The following is a 27,523-nucleotide window of genomic DNA, read 5'->3' as shown; positions in this document are numbered from 1 at the left end:
GTGCTGTCAAACGATTAATCATGATTAATCGCATCCAAAATAAAAGTTTTTGTTTACATAATATATGTATGTGTGCTGTGTATATTTATTATGTATATATAAATACACACACATGCATGTGTATATTTAATAAAAAAAATTATGTTTATATTTTAAACATATTTATGTATAATAAAAATTATATGAATATAAATATAGACATGTAAATATTTTCAAAATATATACTGTATTTGTGTATATATATATATATATATATATATATATATATATATATAATAAATATACACAGAATACACACATATTATGGAAACAAAAACTTTTATTTTGTATGCGATTAATCGTTTGACAGCACTAATTATATATATTTTTTAAATATACTTTTAAGATTTAAAGTACACTAGAAGTGCACATTCACTACAATTAAGCACACTTCATTTTCAAAAAGTTTGTTCACAATGACTAGTCTGTTTTTAAAGGGGTCATATGATGCTATTTTAAAGATCATTATTTGATGTATTTGGTGTAACAGAATATGTTGACACGCTTTAATTATTTTTCAAATACTGTACATTATTGTAGGTCCTCTATGCCCCGCCTCTCTCAAATGCGTCATTTTCAACAAAGCCCCTCCGACAAGCACAGTCTGCTCTGATTGGCCAGCTGACCCAGTGCATTGTGATTGGCCGAACACCACAAGCACATGTCGTAAATGTAACGCCCCATACCATAATCGCAAGCTTCAGCTTTCAAAGTAAATATCAAGACAGTTAATATTTCGTTAGATTTACCATCAGTTTAAGCCCGAGAGGGGAACAGAGTCGCATGACAGACACAGTGATGAAGCAGTACACGAGCCGCGATTAAGGCGATTTCTGACGGGCTGTACACTCTGCTGTGATGTGACCCTGTTGCCCTCACACAGACACACACACACACACGACGTGTTACTCTACGCTGTGCAAAACTCCGCATTTGAACAGTCAATAGCAAATACTTAAACTAATTACAAACCATACTTACAGTCGCTGATTCAGAAGTGCCAGATTGTCATAGCAAAGTCAGATTTGACCCTTTTTTTCTTTTTTTTTTTTTCTTTGTACACAGCCAGCCTTGTACTCTCCTAGGTTCACAAAACTGTCGTCAGTACAATGCGTTGCACAAACACTTGGGTTGTGCTGTTCTGTTGAAAACAAATCTTAACCAATGATTGCATCTACTTCCAGAAGGCCAAATAAAGTGCTTTTGCTTTCGCATAGAAACAAACAGCGTCTCCCTGACACGGCTGCATCAACACTACTGCGGTTACTGAAACCACGCCTTCTTTCTTTGTGTGCGCATTTGGGTGGCATTACGGAAATATTTCCACATCGTGACATAGACATGTGGGGGGCGTGTTTGAATGAGGCGTTTTAGCCCGGTCTGGATCAGCCTTCTCTTTTAGACAGACTAAATCCTTTTTAGTCTGACTTTGAGCTTTGTAACTCTGCCGATTGTATACATGCACAAACAGCTACATAACACACTGAAGAAAAGGAAAACAAGAAATTGGATCATATGACCCCTTTAAGGAAGCCATGCTCCATTTCCGCCAGACTCTGAATTCTGACTCTGTTTATTGTAAACAAACAAACAAACTAAATCAAACAAACTAATCGTCCCACTAGTTGATTGTTGGACAACTGGTCCATCTTAGCCCATGTCTACATCTGTTGAAGTGATGTTTTGTTGACATGTCTGTGTGTGATGATCTGTTTACTGTCTCCACTGAGATGTAAATGTGTTTTAGTCTCTTTCTAAGCCACATGCAGACAGGAGGCAGGTAGACAGATGAGCAAGACAGATGTGACGAGATCTTCACGCTCACCTGAGGTGTCCGATCTCCACACACACACCTTCACACGCTCTCGTTTCTTTCTTTGTCTTTGATCTCTCTTTCTCTCTCTCTCCCTCTCTTTCTCTCTCTCTCTCACACACACACACACACACACACACACAGAGCGCGAGCGCCTGTCTCGTTCTCCCTGAGGCGCTGTGATATTTTCAGCGTTAATGAAGTAAAAGCTTTCTCCTCGAATTGCCGTATCACTCTCCGTGTCACATGGACAGAAATGGCTCGATGAATTCAAGCCATTTATACTTTACAAAATATCACAAAACATCGGTAATGACATTCATAAAACAGCCACAGCTAGGGATAATATGGTAAGTTTATTTAATTCGGCTTTCCTTATAAAACCCAGATGCCACAATTCACATTTCTGGAAAATAATGTGGAAAGCATGAAGACATCTGTTCAGTGACTCATCAGAAGCAGAGGTCTGAGTGAGAACAGACACTGACGTTACGCTGGAGATGCCTGTGATCTGAACGAGGGCTTTCTGAAGGCGATGTGACTGATGTTTGCCCTTCAAAACCTCATCGAGACAATGATAGGGTTCACCAGGCCGGTTTCTTTTCTTAATTTAGTGAATGAGCACTTGTAGCCTACTTCAAATCTTCAAATCTTCAAATCTTCAAATCTTATTTTCAGATAATATACTGTACTTTGAAATAAAAGGTCACTCAAATGACTCAAAGAGAGACACTTTCATGACTGTTTCTCAACACACTTAAGTACGCTTTTAAAAAGTTACCTTTGTAATAATGTCAAATTAAAAGTTTTACTTCAGAGTTCATTTTAAATCATAAGTACACTTATTCTGATGTGTTGACTAACATACTAAAGCACATGCGATTTATTACATATTTACAAACGTATTCAATATTACACTTGAAGTTCATTTCTTTTAAAAGTATTACATTGCAACTTCATTACAAATATATTTAAATACATATCATACAAAACGTGTCATACAAGTTTCAAAATAAATGACATTAAAGTATATTTTAGCGTATCCTAAATGCTTTTCAGTACATTCAGCAGTACTTTAACCATATTTCATAGACATTAGAAGTAATTTTTAAATTATATATAAATATGTATATACTATAAGTCCTACTTAAGTGGGTCAAAAACACTCTATAAATTTCAGCTAATTGCATTCAATTCAAACTATGCTACATTTTTACATTTCATTATAATTAACATGGACTCAAGTGTCCCAGTCTTTGGATTCCACGGTCCCCCATTGTTTACAATGATACACAAAGGCTGCATGACTTTTCCAATTGTTTGTTATTTAAAAAAAAAAAAACAAAGGAATTAATAACTAGAAAAAGTAAATAAATAAAACTAGAAAATTTGCAGATTCAATATGCAAAGTCCCTTGGAGTCTTAAAGGGCACCTATTATGCAAAATCTACTTTTACATGGTGTTTGGACATAAATGTGTGTTGGCAGTGTGAACACAACCACCCTACAATGATAAAAATCCACCCACTCCTCATTTTTTGATCCCCTTTAAACCAAATCAGTCTCACTAGGCCTGCTGCAGTGTGACGTCACATTGCATAGGCCCTGCCCACGGCGGCTCATTGACAGCCCTGCGTTGCTATAGTTTCCGCCCTCAGTGGTTGTACACTGTCCTCCATTTTCCCCGCTCTTGAGCAGCTGTAACGTCAATAATGTCTCACAAGTAATCCCGATGCTCTGTGTATTTTTCTCCTAAAAATTATCCTGTGGATTACTTTAATTTTCAAGGTAATGCGCCTCAAAATCTACCTAAATACTTGTATCACTCCAGACTCCTTTTTGAATGTCATGTCGTTATAGTGCTTAGCGTTTTAGTGCCGTACTTGTAAGATTAGTTCGCAAGCTCTGTAACATCGCACTGTTTCATCCCACTTTCAGTGCATTTGGCGTCCCATATGTACGGATGAACACCGGTTCTCTCGCTCTCAGTTACGTTGCGTCTACTGGCTGTTTATTGCTGTAGGTATGCAATGCAGAGAGACGTATAAGCGACACCCTCTTCTGGAGATGGGGTGGGAATATGCAGCTCATTTGCATTTACAGCGATACACATCAAAACAGCTCTTTTTTTAGACACCCCAAAAATGACATTTTCCAGCTGTTTGAGCTGAAACTTCACAGACACATTCTGGGGACACCCAGGACCAATATTGCATCTTGTAAAAAGGCGCATAATAGGTGTCCTTTAATATTTTGTTATTTTATGGCTTTTCTAGGTCTAGAAATTACTTAAAATTAGGCTACCTCATTTATCCAGGTTATTACAAAAAGTAATAAACTAAGAAATATCTAAAATTTGAGTTATTGTACCTTATTTTAAGAACCTTCCATGTTTTAAAAGAACCATTTTTCCATAATTTTATTTGTTTCGTGATGATGTGAAACATTCATATCCGCAATTGTACTCAGAGCCGTTTCCATCCATAGTTTGAAATCGTTTTTGTTTTCATGGCAGCGATCATAATTCTAAAATGGATTCATGTGCAACTTTGTTGAAGAAACAAAACAAACAAAACCTAAATCATCTAGTTTTATTTTAGTCAAAAATATTATTTAGCAACACTGAATCAACTTGAATACATTAATTTATACAAATAAATGCATTTGTATGGGGTGACAGCTGCAGGTTACCACTTTTCCAGAGTAGTTGTCTGCTTAACTACCTTGAACTGTTGAAGTCTGACATTTTTGTTTTCATTTGACATTACATTGGACAAGTTGGAGAATTAAATTCAGCGTATTTACAAATTTGACAAAGACGTGAATGTTTTCTCCAACTCAGCTGTGACGTGAACGCAGCACATCATTCTGACCCGATAAAACCTGCAAGTCATTGGTTTGTCTTTTGAGACACACACACACACACACACACACACACATAAACTCACTGACTGCCCTCTTAGAACAGCCTGTCACTGCCATCACACACACACACACACACAGCCTGCTTTTGTCTGCTGTTCTTTATGTATATATGTGTGTGTGTGTGAAACAGAGGTCGTCTTGTGTCGAGTGTGAGGATCTCATGTGTGTCTGGCCAGGTTCTTCACATTGTGTGTTTGTGTGTGTTTTGTCTCCTTTTCCCGTGACTAAACTCTTAACACCCCTCCCCCTCCACAGGGCCCCAATCCACACACACACACACACACACACTCGAAGCACATGCCATTGACTTCTATGGTTTTTATACAACACTAAATGTTGGGCACTGAATGAGTGTGTCAAACTGACACATTCCCACAGTCTCGATCGTAATGTTTGCAGCTGCCTGTCACGTATCGTCATGGTGACTGCACCTTCAGACTCTGATGATGCGTCCCTCAAGGACAGAGAACCGTGAGAGAGAGAGAGAGAGAGAGAGAGAGAGAGAGTGTGTGTGTGTGTGTGTGTGTGTGTGCACCAACATCCAAACTTCATTCACCCTCCACATGGCTGATGTCACCATAACAACGCTTGCCTTTCAGCCTGGAGACTGTAACCTAGCAACATGCAGGAGTGTGTGTGCGTGTGTGTGTGTGTGAACATGTGAACCCAGGCTGATGGTGCGAGAGAGACGCTCCACCAATCAGAGCGCTTCCACATCACAATCGTCTCTCTTAGACACCAGCAGGACTGAATGGAGAGCAAATGGAGTCTCTGTTTCTCAGATGTTTCTCTTGAGAGAAAACAAAGCCAGGATTCTCACATGTAGAGTTCCAGAGGACAATGCATGAAGAAAAAATTGTATGCTTGTTAGAATTTATTATATTGTCAGATTCTAACACTTACTTTATAATTACTGTTGAAGTAAAATTAGTCATAAATTATTCTACAATGGTTTACTGCCTTTGAAAGATCATAAATCATGCATCATTTCATTTTAAGCATTTAAGCAGTTAATTTCAGTATTATTTAGACTATTTTCTTCTTTTGGAGTTTGAAATCAATAGTAAGTTAAAGTGGTCATATGATGTTACCATAAATAACATTATTTTGTGTATTTGGTGTAATGCAATGTGTTTACGCGAGTTAAGGTTAAATAAACAAACAAACATTATTTTCCACAAACCGTACATTATTTTCATTCCTCTCTGCCCCGCCTTTCTGTAACGTGTTGGTTTTTACAAAGCTCACCGTTCTGAGAAGCGAGGTGTGCTCTGATTGGCCAGCTATCCAGTGCAATGTGATTGGCTGAATACCTCAAGTGTGTGACGGAAATGTTACGCCCCTTACCATATTTGGAAACACACAGTGTCTCCACGACAACAATACTACAGCGAGAATGAATAAAAGTTACACCCTTTGCGTAAATATTTGGGAGGTGTTATGCAAATCATCCAACACAGTAACATAGATTTTTGGGGGCTTGTTTGAATGAGGCATTTTAGGAAGGCGTGAACGAGCCTTAACTATTAGACAGAATTTAGTTTTTGCGACTTTACGGATCTTATATATGCATGAACAGCTTGTAACACTCCAAAGAGAAAGGAACACTTGAAATTGTGTCATATGTAAGGGATAATCAATGGTTTGTCGTGCATTAAAGGATTTTCAGTGCACAACGTGGAGGCCAAGAACCACCCGATGTGAAGCATTCATTGTGTGTGTCTGTGTGCGTGCGCAAGTCATGTGTGTTGGTTTGCACATTAATATGGAACGATGATTAAACTGATTTGGAACTACCTGTGCATTAAACGGTTTTACTGCATACCTGCCAGCCAATCAGAATCCAGTATTCGGACAGACCATGGAATGAAACCCCTTTAACATCACTATATGACGCACACTACCATTCAAGTAGGAAACACTTACTTTCATTCAGGAATGATGCATTAAATTGATCAACAATGACAGTAAAGACGTGTAATGTTACAAACGTTTTATATTTCAAATACATGCTCTTCTTTTGAACTTTCTATTCATCTGTGAATAATGAAAAAAAATAAATGTGTCACAGTTTCCACAAAAATATTGTGCAACACAACTGTTTTCAACATTGATAATAATCAGAAATGTTTCTTGAGCAGCAAATCAGCATCTTAGAATGATTTCTGAAGATCATATGACACTGAAGACTGGAGTAATGATGCTGAAAATTCAGCTTTAAACACATCAATCAATTACAGTTTAACAGATATTCACATAGAAAACAGCTATTTTAAATTGTCATAATATTTCACAATGTTGCTGTATTTTTGATCAAATATATGCAGTCTTGATGAGCAGAAGAGACTCTTTCAAAACATTTAAAAGTTTTACTGACCCCTGATGTTTGAACGGTAGAGTTTGTCAGCAGTGTTTAATGAACACGACCTCGTTTACCAATGAGCTAGCAGTCTTTTTAAACCAGAAGCAGATTCTCATTGTGCAAAATCCCAGAAGAGTTGCTCATCTTTTCTCATGATATCCTCAGATCTGCAGGCTTTCATAAGCACTGATGACGAGTCTCTAGTGTTTGTGTGCGACATGCAGCTTTTACATGACAGTTTATAGAGGGACATTGACAAATGCATTCTTTCTCACACAATCCTAAATCAATCCACTGATTTATAATCAGAAATTTAAATGAATGCAAAACAAAAGCGGTTCAGATCAGTGCAGTGAGGTGCGCAACACTGTGACCACAGGACTAGTACAGTATTTATATCACAAAAGAGTTTCAAAGGGGAAATAAGAATAAGCTTATAACACTGTTTGCATAAAACACTCGTCTCACAGGAATTATAACATATAACTAAAAACTCACCCACATAAAATATTTACAGTCCCACCTCAAACGGATGATTTATGGCAGCTCGAATAATAAACTTTTTTTTAAAATAAATACAATGTAAAATATGATTTTCTAAGTTGTAAATAAAGATCATTGAAGTATGTTTTAGAAGAAAATACTAAGATATGAAAAAAAAAAAACTTTTAATTGAATGTGTTATTTACAATTTATTTATTTTATTTGTGAATTTTACTAGTAATTTTTGAGCTTAAATTGTTTCAATCCAGCACCCCCCAGTTTAAGAGCGTCACATTTCTGAATTTCAGACCCTTCACTCGTATAACTTTCATTTGGAAGTGAATCACTGTAAAAGCATTGTTTTTGACCGTCTGAAGGCAGAAGTGATGTTGTGTGTAACTGAACGCTGCTGAAGTTGTGTTTATGTTGTTTTCACATAAAGAGCTCTTGATGTGGAATAATGAAACTGGTTTGTAGATGAAGCCAGAATGGAGTTACAAGGTGTCCATAGCAACCCAGTGACCATGGTAACCTAGTGACTGATCGGAATTTAGGAGATCTGTGATGAAGCACACACACACACACACACACATGAATGCACAACTCTCAGATTATTAAAAAAATGCTCTCATGCGAATCCCACTTGCTTCTATTTTTGCATGTCTTTTCCTGTTACACACACATGCATGCATAGTTACACACACACAAGCATGCGCACTCATGCACACACACACACACACACACACACACACACACACAAGCTTTTTCATTCAAACTCAGAAAAGGTCAGTGGGTCACTTCCTGTCAGCATCAAGTTAAATGCTCCATTAGATGATGAACAACCAAAATATGTTCACACACACACACACACACGTTCATTTTTGTGAAAAGTGGGGGCATCCCATAGGCGTAATGGTTTTTATACTGTACTTACTGTATGTGCTATTGCCCTACACCAACCCTACACCCAGGGTTTAAATTGGGCCGGGGCCGTCGCACATAGACTCCAGGGCTCGACATTAATGCTTCATTAATGCCAGACAAGTAACACGATTAAAACATCACTAACCAAAAATAACTATGTAAACACCAAAACGCAAGTATTGTTCTGATTTTATTACATTTAGAGTAAGTGGCGAATAGTGGATATAGCTAATGCATCTATTAACAGTATAAGGTTGCGCTGCTGAGGCGAGGTTCACGCAGCTCTCCAGGAGAAATCAAAACACGCAACGCTAAGAAACTCAGCATACTGAGGTAAAAATTCAAAATGGAAAGTTTTTATATTTAAAATACAGTTAGTTAGGCAACATCACTCAACGTTTTCACCATTACGACTGTTTAATAGTTCTATAAACAGTTCAGTGGGCAAATACAATAATATTAGGTCACTTACATTTTTGGCGGAATCACAGCGCATCTCAAAGCAACCCTCCGATTCACTGCTGAATGATTCAGTGTTTTGAAGGAATCGTTTGAGTCAAAGTTTCATTAACTCATGCATAAACATCTGATGAATCTGCCAATTGAACGAATCGTTTGAATGAACGACTCAATGACTCACTCATAAAAGGCTCACTACTGGCATTTTAATTTCGTTGAAAAGTATAATTTATTGTTTGTATATTCTTTTTTTTTTTTTTTTTAAAGAATCTCATAGTTTAATGTAGTTGTATTTTTCAGTGTAAATTATTTAATTTGATAACGTATAGATAATAACAATCACATTATTATAATTTAATTTATAGATCAAATGCAAGAATTTGAAATGAAAATTAATGAGATTAGTGGGGAAATGTCCTCTATAAAGGTAAAAAGAAAAAAAAAATGCCCTTGGATAAAATATAAAAAACATGCAGATACACACACACACACACACACATATAATACATATATATTTCCATTGTCCTCATTTGTAAGTCGCTTTGGATAAAAGTGTCTGCTAAATTGTTAAATTACTAAATGTAAATATATATATATATATATATATATATATATATATATATAACAAATCCCAATTTAACCCCTGCCTACATCTAAACCTAAATCCGAACGTCCCCAAATTCCATTTTAATGGTTAAATTACATGTCAGTAATCAAACAGGATTTCTAATTAATTGACATCTTAAAACTCAAAACTCAAAACTCAAAACTCAAAAAAAAAAAAAAAAAAAAATATATATATATATATATATATATATATATAAATAATACAACAATTTACAAAAAAACATTTTTACAAGGGTCTTATGAAAACAGCTTTGTGTTTTCGGTTTTTATTTATTTATTTATTTTTCTGTTTTAATGGTTTAATTAAATCAAATGAATGAATACAACTTTGAGAATGTAATGATAATTATTATTATTTTTATTATAATTTTTTTATAATAATAGGGTTCTATGAAATGTATTGATTGATTGATTGATTGAAATTCTGCGGTAATTAGTTACCTTGAGAAGTTCAATCTGCTGAACAATAGTAATATATTTCTGTCATAATTTCTTCCAGTTAAACCAAACCTTTATTTTGGCGGATTGTCATGAAGATATCTGGTGAAGTGACTCTCAGTGCAGCTCTGGAGATGAAGTTTATGTGTTCATGTCTTCATACAGTGAGACGGAACCGCGTAATCCAGTCATAAAAAAGGAATTTACTGTATAATGTTTCTTGAGTAAAACTATCATCATATCATATACAAACATAAACTTAAAGGCCTTCACAGTAACCCGTCAAAATAAAAGTTCTGTTTAACTTGAAGAAGCCATGACAGAAATATAACTTACTGTAATATAATGATACTACTACTACTGCTACTACTAAAGTTGTTATTAAAACATTATTTAAAATTAATATTTACCAGAATTTTTTTTTTTTTTTAACCAGAATTTATTCAGCAGAACAATGTAAATACACAACACAGTATTTCTGAAAAAAGAGAAATAAATAAAATAACAATAAATAATTGTTATATAACATTAATTAGACATGTTTTTGATTATTGATATTGAAAACATATTTCATAGAGCCTAAAAATGTATTTTTTTGTTAAACTTTTAATAAATTGCTGTTTAATATTGTAAGTTTCATGATTTCAGTTAGTTATACATGCTTTTTGATTAATGGAATTTTATTTAACCATTAAATCGGAGAAAAATTTAAAAGAAAAAAAATAAGATTTTGGAAAATAAATAAAAACGATAAATAAAATAAAAAATAAAACTGATTTCATAGGGCAGAAATCACAGGGCTGGTTATGAAAGCTCTGCTTCATCTGTGCAGGGTTCGTTTCATACTGTTTGTAATCAGAAATCCTGAGTCATGATCCAAACACTCAGATCCTCGCGCTGTGTGTGTGTGTGTGTGTGTTTCAGGGTGTATGTGTCTCTGTGTGTGTGTGTCATAGTGATGCGCCTCACATCTGGCATTCGTGGCATTCCAGCGCTCAGTATCGGCGCGAGGCCAGACTGTAGGACGAAATGAATGCATTGACTCTCTGCTGAAGGCGCGCATGCAGGACAAACGCATTACTCCAGAGGTCAGAGGTCAAGCGCGTCAAACGAGCGCTGCAGATGCAGGAAGAGGAGGCGGATTTCCTCCGGCCGCGAGTGCAGCGCAGCGCCGCTCTTGCACTGGGAAAAGTCTGGTTTCCAAGGAGACCCAGCTGTGAGCGGCCAGCCGCCCTCATTTCCTGCCGTTACCGTGGTTTCACTTCCTTGCTGGGCTCAGCAGGCGGCGGAAAAAACAGCAGCGAGACGTAAACGACTCTTTCCCCCCCTTTCCTCTGCCGACAATCACTATTCCAGCTGTTTACAGTGAGACACGATTACAGCACACAGCTGGAAGAGCTTTGGATTTACCTGGATACTTGCACAAATTGGTCTGTCACAATAAACCTTTATTTTGAGGTGTCCTTATTAGTGTATTTGCATATTAAGTACTGAGCAATATTAATTAACTGCATGTACTACATGGGTTTTGTTTAGGGTTAATTGGCGTGTAATTTTGCATAATTTACTTTTGTTACTATAGTAAGTACATTCATGTAACATGTAAAAGGGACACTTAAAAATAAAGTGTTGCCAAAAAAAAAAAAAAAAACATAATTTTATATATATATAAAATATATGAAATACAACAATTTACAAAAAACTAAAATTTTCAGTTTAATTTTAATACATACAGTTGTTGAAGAAGTTACAAATTTATACCATATAAGTGCCAAAATTAGGATATTGTGGCAAGTCTAATTTAAATGTGCAAAAGCGAGGATGATATTTGAGAGCATTTGAGTTATTTTTTGCTTCAGTCCCCATAGCTGAATGTAAAAACTACAATATTCTTGAGAATTTATTTGTTGGGAGGTCCGTAAGGACATGAGTAAAAGAAGAAAGTTTTATTTTTGGGTGAATTATCCCTTTTAGACTTGTAAGATATTCCTCTATGCTGTGTGAGTATGTGTGTGTGTGTGTGTGTGTGTGTGTGTGTGTGATTTAGAGGTGTGCGTTTTGTGTAGAAATGTGTGCATTAATAATCACTTTTTACATGTAAATACCAAACATCCGCCAGCGGCTGCAGGAGCAGCAGATGGCTGGATGGATGGAGAAGAACACAATTAAAATCATGTTCAAATTCTTGAGAGGCAAAGAACTCACATCGTCCTCCTTTCCATCTCTCTGTCTGTTTAACTCGTCCTTCTTTAGCTTGATGGAGCTGTTTCTGGGAAAACATCACGCTCGCTTATAAACATGTCAATAAACACACACACACACACGTTTGTTTTTGTGAAAAGTGGGTTCATCCCATAGGCGTAATGGTTTTTACATCTATGTCCTCATTTGTCACAAAAATGCACACGTGCACACACACACACTCTCTCTCTCACACACACACACACACTCGGACCAAATCGTCTGACTTAACACGTGCTGACAAAAACTCTTTATTAAAGCTAATAATCATCATTGTTTCTATGCAGCTGTTGTGTGTAAGCAGCTGTTATGAATGAGTTTCTGTCTCAGTGAGAGATGCTGGATTACCAACTGTTTATGTAATTATTACGCAACGTACTGAACAGTTTTTTTTTTTTTTTAATACCTGCTTTTCTAATAGCTGATATTGTTTAATACTAATCTCTTTCTTCCTCTCTCTGTTTCAGTAAGAGGATAGATGTGTTATTATGGCTCTGGGAGTGTGTACCTGGAAGCTAGCGTCTGTCTGTTCGCGCTGCTGTGTTTTGACGCTGTTGAAAGCAATTACTGCGTCTGAGCGAGGAGCACACAGTGCTTTAACTGCATTAGCTTCCACTATCATTAAACATCACCCTTTAAACCTTCCCACAATACAGACGAGCCGCTAATGTCAGAGAAACAGCAGACGCCTGCACATATCCAACAAACAAACACATTCACAGCTCACGGCAAAGAACTTCTGCTGCGTTATTGTTACAGTACGCTACTGAAACCTTGATCAGACTTCTGAAGTTGGAGAATTGTTTTTCTAAAAATAATAATTCAATATCAACAGAGCTAACTGGAAAGCAATTAGTTTCACTCCCTCAAGAAATTTGTGATATCGAATCCAGTCAGCCGTCTCCACGGCAACTATAAAAATGGTTAATTTCATGCCGTGTTAAATAATAGCTCAGAAAGTCAAGAATAAGTCAAGTGAGCAAAAATATAGATGAATCACAACATAAAGCTCAGTATGATAAACACTCTCTTATTGATCAAATCTTCAAATCACGATCTGATACAATCATATCAACATAGATAGATAGATAGAAATCCAAATTTAAATATATTTTCAAATTAAATCTAACAAAAATATGGCTAATGTACAATCTGGCATGTTTTTATTTATTTATTTTTCTTTTCTCTCTATTTGTTTAACAAATATGTGATCCTGGAGCACAAAACCAGTCATAAGGGTTTTTTTTTTTTTTATACATCATCTTACAGTTGAATAAATAATCTTTCCGTTGATGTATGGTTTGTTATGTGACGATATTTGACTGAGATGCAACTATTTGAAAATCTGGAATCTGAGGGTGCAAAAAATCTAAATATTGAGAAAATCGCCTTTAAAGTTGTCCAAATGAAGTTCTTAGCAATGCATATTACTAATCAAAAATTATGTTTTGAAAATTGATGTTATTTTTGGTAGGAAATTTAATAAATATCTTCATGGAACATGCTCTTTACTTAATATCCTAATGATTTTTGGCATAAAAGAAACAATCAATCATTTTTACCCATATGATGTATTGTTGGCTATTGCTACAAATATACCTGTGTGACTTATGACTGCTTTTGTGCTCCTGGGTCACATTTAATAATTCTGCCGTTGAAGCTGGATGTTTAATTCATATTGTGTGTTTCAGAGCTGTAGCCCTCAGTCACTCAGTCTGTGTTTTTCTGTCGGACGTTGCAGCTTGTGTTGGGATTTGCTGAGTGCTGTCCAGTAATAGATGTGTTTTGATTGAGTTATGATTCGGTTGTGTCTGATCGCCTGGGTTTGTTCGTCCGTAGGCTGTTTGTTTTTTGGGAAGGCAGATGAAGCTCATTAAGTGAATTTCTCTCTGGACTGGATGAGCTGCTTAGAGGCTCCTTCAAGGTTCGTCTCGTGGCAGTTTGATGTTTTGTGATAAAAGCAGAGGAGATTATTCTGTTGCGCCTCCAGAAATGTATGACTTGTTCATTTGTGTATTGAATGAAGTCTCTATTACTGTATACCTGCCATTACTAGCTACGGAAAGTGACCTTATTTAAACCAGCTTGAGCTGTTTCTAAGAAAATGTCTCGAAGTTTGGTAACCATTATATAAGTGGAATACTTGACTCATCAAATTAAAATGAAAATGACTGCACAGCTCAGGTGTAACTCCTCGGGGTGTCCATTCATTTTCAACAATTCACCAGTCAAACATCAATTATTCCTGGAGTAAAGAATCTTGATTTGGTGAATGACTATAATTACAGCTCTCTATGAAATTGCTTTTTGTTTTTCTTTTTCCTACACTTGAATTTTCTAGCCTGCTTAACATACGGAGTCATTTTATACTTAGATATCTCTGTGTATTTATGATTTATTTTAATGTTAAGAAGGAGAAAATCTCTAACTGACTCAGCTTTTAAAATGTAACAGACAATATTTCCATTCTATCTTTATTGCTATTTTAGTATGCATTGACATACTGTTATATATTTGAATAATATTTTGATTCTATTTTCACAGTTTTCATTTTTTAGTTAAAGTTTTACTAATTTTGCTTTGTTTTGTCATTTTAATTAGTATTTAGTTTTCTTAGTATGTCTATAGGGCTTTTTAAAATAAATCTTACTACAATTTTACTTCAATTAAATTAAACTAAATGAAAATGGGAGTATTTTTATTTATTATTTTATATTATTTGCTTACTGAATTGTGATTGGCCTTGTCTTTCTTGTGTTTATAGTCATGCTGCACATTAACTTTTATTTTTGTACATTGCCAACAAAAACGTAAGACGTGCTCAAAAATCTAAAACCTCTCTGCTTCATTGGAAATGTTCCTGCCTTGTTTCATATCTCCTTCAGGATCTGCACATCTAATTTCGACTGTTCCAGCTCTGAGTGCGGGACACTAGATGTGTCAAACTGCATTTGCATGGGCTTTATGCATTATTGTTCTCTGTGTCTCCTGATGTGTGTCTTCTCTCCCCTGCTGGAGGCTGCTGTAAGTGCAGCGCTGGATTTAGGTCAGCAGCAGATCAGTGCGCTTTACAGACAGCAACAGATAAACAGCAGAGTGTCAATACTCTTTGTACGGATATGAAATCTGTGTAAGTGTGTGTGTGTGTGTCTATGAGATGCCTTTGTATGTTTCCCACTCTTTCTATTTCTTCCATCACTCTGTCACACACACACACTGTATTCTAGCGGTGACATTGAGGGTGATGAATGTAGAATGTTTTCTCTGTTAAACCGGCTGCTGCAGCACAAATAATACATTGTAAAATCACAGAGGCGTCCATCTTGGCTCTGGATCCTGCACAGTTTCCTCAGACCTCTGTCCTCGTGTGGGCTGGGAACTGCTAAAGCGTTCGGATTGATTTGTTTGCCACTACAGTGAATGTGGCCGCGGTGTATCATGCCACGTCTCTGTATTTTGACAACACGATGATAGCAGTGCTGGTCGTGAGGGAGAAATGTCTGAGGAAGTGTTAAAATTCTGCGCTGGTTAGTTGTGATGTTCGTGAGCTCCGCTAGAGGGAGACAGAGAGCAATAACACCACAAACTTTGACTTTAGCTTCTCAGAGTCTTTCCCAATACACAGGCTTGGTCAATTGAGAGTGTGTGCGAGACTGGTCTGATGAATGTCAAAGGTCAGTGCCCTTAATAAACACTTAAAGGGCTTCAGAGCGATATTTGAGGTTGAATATATCCCATCATTCATGTTTAGAAACACATGAGCTCACATGGTCTGAAAAAGTCTTAAATTTCACTTCCACAAATTAAGGCCTAAGATGTTCTTACATCAGTGGCTTTAATTCATAAAGTGGCATTAAAAGTTGCATTCACTGCAAAACCTGTTTCCCCCTTGAATTAATTGTTCTTAGTTCATTAGCAGATATTTGGTGTTGTTTTGATCATAAACACTTTATTTTTACCTTTTTTGCATATAACAAGACTTCAGAACTTATGTCATTTTGCTTCTGAAGTAACATTTGCACTGGAAAACAAGGCTTTTGTGTGACACATGCATTCAGGACAAGTTCTAGAAAGAGCTTTTGTATTACCAAAATAATTTTTAGGGTATCCTGATATTATACAATGCTAATATACGAAGCAGATCTTACAGATATGTTTTTGTGCTGATCTGTTCATTCTGTCTGTCTTTCTCAGAGAATGTCTGAATACAGCTCGATGTTGAGTGATCTTTCTGAGAACATCACTAATGAAGACCTGGAGCAGCTGAAGTCGGCCTGCAAGGAGGACATCCCTGAAGACCAGAGCAACTCCATCACCTCCTCCAAAGACTGGTTCAGTTACCTGGAGAAGAATGACAAACTGGCACAAGGTGAGGAAGACGCTGGCCTCTTCAGTCTCAATCAGTATAGTGAACGAAGCTGCCGAACCTGAATTTCTCCTAAAATGAAGATTCATTTACTCTCCCTCAGGCTGTGTGGATGAGTCAAGCAGAGATTAGACTGAAGCTATTAGTCAATGATAATATTCCTCTCAAATATCATTTGTTTTTATTTTCAAAGTACTGAAACATCCTGTGATTGGTCATGAGAAAAGCATAAACCAATGATGTTTGACACAACTGCCTTTTTGAAAAAATAACTTTAGCAAACGTTTAAAAATAGATGCATATTATGGACATAATATACTTTTAAAGAATACACTTAAAGGTGCCATAGAATGGAAAACTGTATTTACCTTGGCATAGTTGAATAATAAGATTTCTTTACATGGAAATGACATACTGTGAGCCTCAAACACCATTGTTTCCTCCTTATGTAAATCTCATGAATGCAAATGACCACTGAAAAATAGGCGAATCAGAACATAACACTGACTGTGACGTTACAGTTGGGATCACTAATATGTACGCTCCCAACATTTGCATATACCCACTCATGTTCTATGCCAGTCACCGGCCGCCAACCGAACCATCAGAAGTTCTGCAGGTATTGTGAAGAAACAAGCGAGGACAACAACGAAAATGGCAGATCATGGAAATAAATGTTATGTTCCAGGCTGTGCAGGGGATGTCAAGTCAAGTCACCTTTATTTATATAGCGCTTTTAACAATACAGATTGTGTCAAAGCACTTAACAGTATCAAATTGGAGGATAGAGTGTCAGTAATGCATTTCATTATTGAATTCAGAGATGTCATTGTCTAGCTCAGTTTAGTTTAAATAGTATCTGTGCAATCAAATCGGCGATAATCGCTAGAAATTAAGTGTCCCCAACTGAGCAAGCCAGAGGCGACAGCGGCAAGGAACCAAAACTCCCTCTGTGACAGAATGGAGAAAAAAACCTTGGGAGAAACCAGGCTCAGTCGGGGGGTCAGTTCTCCTCTGACCAGACGAAACCCGCAGTTCAAAAGTTTATATTTCTATTTTAATTTTGATTTTGTGTGAAGTGCAGGGATGGGTTGGTGTCTGTATTCAGAAAGGCACGGAAAACAAATAACGCGTTCTAAGAAAATAACACGAGCCACTAAAGGGACATGGTTAGCTCCTTGCTAACGGTAGCCTGTTACATTACAGTACATACGATTTCACTTACTACATAAACAGAGTAAGGAGAGATGACGGAGGATGATGGCGAATGATTTACAGATCCTGAGCACCACTGACAAGCATTGGATCTTGTAAAATGTGTGGTAAGTACTGCCGCTCCATAGTATAAACAAAGTTCATGCGATCGCAAATCTCGAAGGTGAAAGTGAAACTAAAAAGTGATCGTGCATTTGAAAGCAGTTTCAGTGCCCCGCATGTTAATAGCAGCTCCCTGATGCCCGCATTTTATATACAGTATAATTACCCAACAATATAACTGCGCAATAAAGTATTGAAATAGAAGATGAAAAGAAGAAGATGAAATGCAAACAGGGTGTAAACATTGTTTTTAGAGGCGTGCTCTGCCCTAAATTTGACACGCCCCAAAGCAGTGGCGTTGTAGTGTTCCCAGCGCCACTGAGCGCAGATCTGATGCTGTAGTGGAAACACAGTAAAACGGCGCAACATGGCCCCGCCCCTTTTTGTTGCTTGTTCCGGGGGGTGCAGAGTTTATGTAAATTTCTGGGTTTGTGATGTCACAAACACGGGAAGTAACTCATTGTAGTCTCTACGAAGCCGTTTTTGTAGGCATTAAACTGCCAGAATTTTAAAAGACGATATCTCCGTTTGCATTGAACTTTCAGCGTCGTAACTTTGCAGATATTGTTTATGCTCAAACAGCAAAATTACACACTAACTAATGTTAAAAAAGTGAAATCGTAATCAACCACCCCTTTAAACATTTCATATTCCAAGAAAGGAAATATGTTTTATGTGTTTGGAGCAGCATGACGACAGTCTTTTCCATTCCTTTAAATGATTGTTTGAGCTTATTGTACAGGCATGTGCTCATAGGTTGATAAGACGTCTCTATGTTTGTCTTGCACAGATAACCTGTTCTACATAGAGCACATCTTTGAGATCTCGCGGCGGCCGGACCTCCTGACCCGGGTCATCGAGTACCGCACGACCGTGCTGAAGATCTCCGAAGATGACGAGATTGACACCAAACTCACTCGCATCCCCTCGGCGAAGAAATACAAGGGTAAACAACACTTCTCTTTAACAGTCTCTGTGTCTTTTATTTACTGTTTGTCTGTAACAGAGCTATCTTTGCGTTTCTCCTCTGTATCATTCATAGATATCATTCGCCAACCGTCAGAAGATGAGATTATCAAATTGGCCCCTCCCCCCAAAAAAGCATGAGGTCAAAGTTCATGACATCTGCTCCTCATCCCCGGCACTTCATCTTGCCCATCATCGTCACCAAACCACACCCACTGCCCCGCCCACTCCACCACCTTCCACCGAACAGAAGCCAAGCAGCCAATCAGATCGCCAAGACGCTTTACAGCCACGCCCACGCCACGGAGGCAGAGAACACATGGAAAAATGAACGAAAGACAAAGAAATGGACAAAAAGACTGACCAAAAGACTTGCAGACTTGCAGAAGTGAACGGGTCATAGGTCAGGTTGTGTGTCGGAATGAAAAACAATCATTCTGTGTTCGCTGACGCTTGTGTGGAATTGTGTATGTGTGAGAGAGAGTTTATTCACACCCTCGATAGCGTTGAGTGGGATCGTAACGTTGGTCAGACCAACACAGTTCATGTCTTAATGTGGTGAACTAGTAGAGAAACCGGTTTAGCCACTGGTCGCTGTTCCTCTAGACACATTTATTCCCTGGTTAGTATCATGGGTAGATTCGAGGTTGGTACATTCCCTTTAAAACACGACTCATATCAACATTTAAAAGTGTTCCAGAGAATTAATCTCTGAATTTGTGTGATTGCCACTTAGAAAGCCAATATTTGCCTTCTTTAGAAATGAAATGCATTATTGCAGGGTATGCAATTACCTAGTAGAGGATTAATATTGCTTTTTATATTTCTGTATGTCATACTTCTAGGAAATATAGTTTATTAAATGATCAGTTATAGAATAATCACTGTTTCGTATCAAACGACAGCTGTCATATATATTAGCATAAATGAGGTTTGTTAAAATTGCTCGTGAGACAAAATTAGACGTTTATCTTATCTTATTAAATGTATAACGGGCCTAAAAACACTGTCTGTGGATGATTAGATCATGGTAGAACACAAAATCCATAGAAGAAAAAAAAAAAAGAAAAACAAATCTCAATATGTGTTTAGTAAAGTTTCAGCTCCATTTCTGCAGTATTTGCATCAGGAAATAGAAGGCATATATTTTTGTTAAAACTTTAAATTGCTCAATTTGACTACTTCTACTGTGAATTATTTATTCAGATGCCTCAGTATGCCATTATGTGAATCATTAGGATGATATCACATATATTTTCAGTTGATAATTTATATACTGATAGAGGGTAAGAAACAGCTGCAACTAAAACAAGGATATTTATGTCACAGATGTGGTTAAAAAATACGTATTAATGAGATGGTAAATAACTATCCATAAACTGCAGCACTCAGTATGTGGCCAAAAGTCTGTATGGATCACATTGTGTTTCCAAACAGCGCATCGTTTTAGCTGTTTCCATATATTTTTTATCTGTATTTCATCCTAACACAGCATATTAAGATTGTGCTGCGTTTACAAATATTGATATCATGATTATGATTGTGATATTCCTTGGCCTTTTATTCGCACCATCTGCTGAAAGACTGTTTAAACACGACTCTAAATTTGCTTGATCACTGTGTGGTGGCTCTGCCCCTGCAGACTGTTGTTTTCATGCGATAAAGCCGGAGCGGTTATTGAGGACATGCCATGCGTGTTTTTATGCGTCTGCATTTCCACCCACGCATGAGGGCCGCATGCACCGTTCAGCTCCAGGCTGCTTCTGCAACTCTCTATTATTCTGTTGTGTGATTTTGTTGCATCGCAGCAAACAAACTGTTAGACCTCAGCAAAACCTTACATTGAATCCATTGAATTGAATTAACCACGCATTTATAAAAGTCTGGGATATTTTGCTAAGCCGGATATCGACTGGCCGTGAACATTCGTGGCCCTTTTAAACTTGAAAAATGGTTACTGTGGATTTCTAAAGACTGTAAAACATGTCATGTCAAGGTTTAGATCAGTTAATTATTAGCAAACTTTATTTTTGTCGCTGCCACCCTAAAATGACAGTTCTGTTTTCATTTACTTACCCTGCATAGTAGAAAGTAGAAAGTCCTAAATGATCTTTTCCATACAATAAAAGTGAATGGGGACTATATATATATATATATATATATATATATATATACACACTCAAATCTATAGATGCTTATTTCTGCCATGAAGTAAAATATAAAAAAATAGATATTAAAAATATTAAAAAGATAATTGTGACTTTTTATCGAAAAATTATGGGTTTTTATTGCACAATTCTGACTTAAAAAAAAAAAACAATCGAATTTTGAGATATAAACTCAGAACTGAAAAAGAAAAGTCGACATCTTGCGATTCTGAGAAGAAAAGTTAGAATTGTGAGATAAAAAAGTAGCATTAATAAAAAGTAACTAACAACATAACAAAAAGTTTTTATTATTATTGTGTAACTAAAAAAAAAAAAAACAGAATTGTAACCTCAGTTACAGTTTTATAACTCGTTGATTGCGGTATAAAACCTGCAACCCTGAGAAAAATATCAAAATTGCAGTGTTTAATTTTTGTTTAATTGTTAAACTCAAAATTCCAAGTTATTAACTTGCAATTGTGAGCTATAAACTTTTAAGCTATAAAAAGTTGGAATTACTTTTTTTAAATATATTTATTCCGTAGCAGAAATAAACTTAGACACAAATCTCATTTGCATTTCTGCATATTTTAACATGGTGCATCGCATTCGGTCAGTAGACAAGAACTAATAGCATTTAGTATCAATAACAGCAAACCTGGCATCTTGCCGCTTAATCATATTTAAATGCATGTCAATTTGAAATGTATTTACGTTTATTAATTTCAGTGTATTTTGTTCTTTCTGACACAACGCTATCGTTTGACATTAGAGGACTAGAAGTTTGACAGTCTCTCATTCCGCTTTCATTGTATGCAAAAGTTGTCCTTTTTCAGTCCAATAAATACTAAAACAGATTTGAGGATGAGTGAATGACAGAATGTTCATTTTTGTAATTTCTCAAAGATTACCGTGTGAAATCCCAATTAATGCGACAAGTCACAAACGATCCCTTGGAAAAACAGATTGTACATTATTCTATTTATTGTAGTTTTTATGTTGTTGTTGTTGTTGTTGATGTATTGATGTTTCTCGATTGTGTACAAATATCATCTTGTGAATTTTGCGGTGTGTGACATTGTGACTGTGGTGATGTTCCCCGTCTAGTGTCTCTCCGCACACACGGCCAAACGCTCATCAGACACACCGTGATCGCTTTTGAATAGATTAGTTTCTCTGTTAGTTTAACGATTATAGTCAGTTGGTTTAGTTTGTTTGCATCCTCGGTCCTGACTGAATTCTCTGTGATACCTGACTCTAGATCAGTTCTCTATAGGCTTACGTTAGTTTTACTCCATAACGTCCCCAGACCAGCAACCAAGGGCTTCAGATGTGCTCACGTCATTCACGGTGGTTTTCATCGCACACTCGATTAGATGTGGTGCTGTCGATCACGTATTGTGTGCATGTCTGTACGGTTCGTTAGTGATCGGTAGATTCGTCTGTGTCAAGGGCCTCTGTTAAGCACTGTGCTTTGCGCTTGAGATCAATTTACCAGGTGAATTTTTAAAACACAGCGCCTCCACTGGAGAACATCGGAAAAGCCATATTATTATCGCTCGTCCTTTTCCATGTTTCTTCTTTTGGAACAATAGAGGTGTATTTGGATGAATTTCCTGTTGCCGCAGGAAGTGACACGGAGCTCGATGGAATACGGTTTCTTTTCTTTGCAGTGTCTTTCTCTAGTTTAATGCCACTTCTTTTCCTCTATGCAGAGATTATTCGGCATTGTGCACAAGTGTCTACTTTAGACACGTTTGCGACGTCGTTAATAACCACTACAGTACATGCAATTATTACAATGTGTTCGGCCAAATGAAACAGTGCAATGCTGAAGCCATAGATGCATAATCATGTCATTTGATTGTCAAATTGGATGTCACAGTATTAAAACATATCAGCCTTGATAATGCTGCAAAAGCTTCGTAATGCTGAAGATTTGTCGATTTTGGCATAACAGAAACATGACTTTTATCCTACTTTTAGTTAATGTGTCCAAAACAAGTAACACTGAATCTAACTAAAAATGACCATGAGAAAAGAAACCTGTCCACTTCAGAAGAAACATTTTAAAAAATGCATAAAGAAAATGAAGCTTATGTTTTGAGCCATTACAGATTTTGACATTGGTATTTCACATAGATATCGTAAAACACACAATGTCTGGATTTCTGTTATTATAATACAGTTTTTTATTCTTTGCTTTATAATAATGACAACGGGGGAAGGGTGTGCTTTTGTCATAAACAACTAAAAAATAGGCTTCATTTTCTTTTGCACACTATCATTTTCTTTCTTTTTGTTCTTAAGTTGTACATACAGATATGTTGTGGATTTATAAACGTGTTTTATTATTGATTAATTTATTTAATGCAAGTGTATCTTGTTTTGGTGTACTGAAGCGTGTTTACTAACTGGACAAGCGGGAGGGCGTCTGTTCATCAGTGTGTAAATGTAAGTGTGATGCTCGGATCAGGTCTGTTCTGTTTTAGTTTATCCTAGGGCTCTGGGCTCAAGATCCTTTTCTATAATCTTCTGTTTGATAACTTTACAGCATAATTTACGTGTCTTTTCATCATCTCCTTCTTTTTTTTTTGTATTTTATTGTAGTGTTGTTCCAAATGCTTGTTCTCCTTCTTAGTAATGCTTCTCGGCATAATATGAGCGTTTTGAGAGTGTTGTAGTAGCCATGCCTTTGTCATGTTGTGAAATGTTCGTATGAGAGCCCACTGGCTGTACATGCAAGAACACCTTTAAGGATCATTCATTTAACGACATTTCAAGTTCCCGTCAGAACGTGAGGCTGAGAAATGAAGAACCGGTTTGTGTAGAGATTGAAACACTCATCGTCGGTTGATGTGGTGTGATGCTGTTACTGAGATTGGGAAACGAGGGATTTCGACGACGATGAAATGTGGTGTAGTTTAAGAGAGTGGGTTGTAGGGCTTTAGTGAATACTTTGATCACATGAATTATGAAAGTAAACGTGGTAAAATAACTTCTGCACGATGAATCTCATGAAGAAATTTGAAGGCCATTTAACCCCAAACATTTTAAGTATTAGTTTGTATTAAGAACAGGAGCGTGATATTTATTTTACATTCCCAGCTAACAAGGAACATTCTCTGAATGTCGGTTAATGTTCTGGCAAGATTCTTTCAAAGTTATGAACAAACGTTCTTCTAGTTAAAGGGATAGTTCAACTAAAAATAGGCTTCATTTTCTTTTGCACACTATCATTTTCTTTCTTTTTGTTCTTAAGTTGTACATACAGATATGTTGTGGATTTATAAACGTGTTTTATTATTGATTAATTTATTTAATGCAAGTGTATCTTGTTTTGGTGTACTGAAGCGTGTTTACTAACTGGACAAGCGGGAGGGCGTCTGTTCATCAGTGTGTAAATGTAAGTGTGATGCTCGGATCAGGTCTGTTCTGTTTTAGTTTATCCTAGGGCTCTGGGCTCAAGATCCTTTTCTATAATCTTCTGTTTGATAACTTTACAGCATAATTTACGTGTCTTTTCATCATCTCCTTCTTTTTTTTTTGTATTTTATTGTAGTGTTGTTCCAAATGCTTGTTCTCCTTCTTAGTAATGCTTCTCGGCATAATATGAGCGTTTTGAGAGTATTGTAGTAGCCATGCCTTTGTCATGTTGTGAAATGTTCGTATGAGAGCCCACTGGCTGTACATGCAAGAACACCTTTAAGGATCATTCATTTAACGTACATTTCAAGTTCCCCGTCAGAACGTGAGGCTGAGAAATGAAGAACCGGTTTGTGTAGAGATTGAAACACTCATCGTCGGTTGATGTGGTGTGATGCTGTTACTGAGATTGGGAAACGAGGGATTTCGACGACGATGAAATGTGGTGTAGTTTAAGAGAGTGGGTTGTAGGGCTTTAGTGAATACTTTGATCACATGAATTATGAAAGTAAACGTGGTAAAATAACTTCTGCACGATGAATCTCATGAAGAAATTTGAAGGCCATTTAACCCCCAAACATTTTAAGTATTAGTTTGTATTAAGAACAGGAGCGTGATATTTATTTTACATTCCCAGCTAACAAGGAACATTCTCTGAATGTCGGTTAATGTTCTGGCAAGATTCTTTCAAAGTTATGAACAAACGTTCTTCTAGTTAAAGGGATAGTTCAACCAAAAATTGTCATCATTTACTCATCCTCAAGTTGTCCCACACCTGTATGAGTTTTCTCTCCTGTTGAACACAAAAGATGATATTTTGAAAAATGTTTGTAACCAAACAGTTGACGGTAGCCATTGACTTTCATAGTATGAACAAAAAAATATATATACAAGGGAAGTCAATTGCTGCAGTCAACTGTTTAGTCATTTTTGCGTGAACTATCCCTTTAATCTTCTCAAAACACTGAACACACACACACACACACACAAAATAAGTGGGTTTTTTTTTTTCACTGTTTGTTTCAGAAAGTAACTTTCCATGATGTTTGAAAAATGTTCAAATGGAGTGTTCCCTTAATTAGTGAAAACCTGTCTTGACTTATTTTAATAATAATATTTTTTTCTTTTTCTTTTTTAGCCCAGACATATTTCTTGACTGTTTTCGTGAGATTCACCCACACATGCTTCATCAAGTGGTATTGGTTGAAATGTAGAGGCATTTTAACTGTTTCTTGACTTCACATTCCTAAAACATTGAGGTGGAAATGTAGAGACCTTGTGGAGGTTGTTTGAGCTGAAGTATGATAAATATGTTAGACAAGCTGATGTTACTGTACAAATTGAAAGGCGTAAAGACAGACGAATAGAAAGACATATCATATATTGATAATACAATGCACATTTGTAGCAAGAAAAAACTATTAAAGTCTAAAATATAAAGCACATGCAAAATGATTGTGCGCATAAGAGCTGTTAGAGCTATTCTCGTAACGTTTACACGGAGGACTAAAGCATGCTCTCGCGCCATGACAAAGTGCCAACTTGATTTGTGTTTGTTCAGAAGCTTGAAGCAGAGACTTTAATATGCAGAATTGTTTATGGCTGTGGTGATAAGAAGTGTGTGCAGGTGTGCGGTGTTGGGCTGGAGATGCAGTGCTGTGGTGAAGTCGGGTAGAATAGCTGCTTGGAAATGAAAATAGATATTGAACTTTGGTTGGTCTTAGACTCTTGCTGAAGGACTTCTTTGTTTTGGCATTTTTTGGTCATTGCATATTTATTTATTGAAGTGATGCTCTTTTTTTCTTTTGTTAGTCGCTTCATGAGACACTTTAGCTTAAAACCGCTTTGCAGATCGCTGATGTTCTCGCTGATCGGACTGATGTCTGAGTCTTGTTTTTCTCTTGACATTAAACGTTAAATCTCCACGAGCGGATTGCTGTTAGCATTTCTTCAGTAATTCTTCTTGCTTTCTTACTTTCTTTTGTCTTACGTTTCAGCAACAAAGTGATGGACACTCAGTATGGAAATCTGTTTGTGAAATATACCTACAGATGTGGCTTCTCTCTTGGAGTTAATTAGGCTAAACAGAAATGATGCCGTTTTGTCATTGTGCTTAAATGAATATATAAATATTATATTCTATATTAAAATATATTTGCTAACCTACAGATCTGTGTGAGCCAGTTATTTGCCTTTCCGCTCTCAGATAACAATTTCACAATCAAATGTGATGATATAAAATGCACAACAACACAAATGCATATGTTTGGAATTGATGGAAGTAATATATTTATTTGGGCTTGAAAAAAATGTTTTCTCTGTAAATATATATTACAGTTTTTCTCAGTCGCTTTGGTGCATTTCTCAGATCAGAAATGAAATTCTCAAAACTACTTGTTTAACCTCCACATCATCTGTAGTCACTTGTGCACATCAGTTTCTCATTCTTCTGAACAAATTGCGATTGCATTGATGCATTCATGCCACTGATTTGTCTGCGGTTTCCTACATGTTCAGCTGAACATAGATCAACCCATATAAACCAGTTCTCTGAAATAGCTCAAAGGTGCATCTCATGAACCTTCCATTGGAAAGTTTCTATAGACAGAGGACAACACAAGAGTTACAAATTCTGACGATGGATGAACATCCAGGAAAAGATCAGGGTCAACAGCCGAGAGGAAGAAGAGGAGTAAGGATGTGTGGAAGGGTCCAGAGGTAAAACAGAGGAAGAAGCAGAAGAGGCCAAGGACAGAGGCACATATCAGATGAAATAAGGGCTACTGTGGACCATGTCGTCAATCAAGGGTGCAGCTAAATATTGGGAGATCGACCTCAATAATTCAAACATTTTGAAACAGTCTCTTTCAGTCAATATCCCACATACAGTGATGTGTAAATGTGTACTTTTGAAAGGATATATGGCATACATAAGAAGCACAGCCTTCTGCATTTCAGTACAGTAACTGTCATCCAAACAGTTGTCAGAG

At 36.7% G+C, this 27,523-nt stretch overlaps 1 protein-coding gene across 1 annotated transcript in view; it reads left to right on the top strand.

The window, feature by feature from the left end:
• Positions 1-19,235, top strand: part of LOC131544566 (astrocytic phosphoprotein PEA-15) — a 31,183-nt gene extending 11,948 nt beyond the window's left edge. The window contains exons 2-4 of the mRNA XM_058782889.1: positions 16,506-16,680; positions 18,785-18,940; positions 19,037-19,235. Coding sequence (XP_058638872.1) covers positions 16,506-16,680; positions 18,785-18,940; positions 19,037-19,101 — 396 coding nt within the window. The 3' untranslated portion in view covers positions 19,102-19,235. The remainder of the gene's footprint in view (positions 1-16,505; positions 16,681-18,784; positions 18,941-19,036) is intronic.
• The last annotated feature ends 8,288 nt before the right edge of the window (positions 19,236-27,523 follow it).

This window comes from Onychostoma macrolepis, chromosome 07 (assembly GCF_012432095.1).
Source record: "Onychostoma macrolepis isolate SWU-2019 chromosome 07, ASM1243209v1, whole genome shotgun sequence".
Taxonomy (NCBI): domain Eukaryota; kingdom Metazoa; phylum Chordata; class Actinopteri; order Cypriniformes; family Cyprinidae; genus Onychostoma; species Onychostoma macrolepis.
This window is presented reverse-complemented; position numbering and strand designations above follow the sequence as displayed.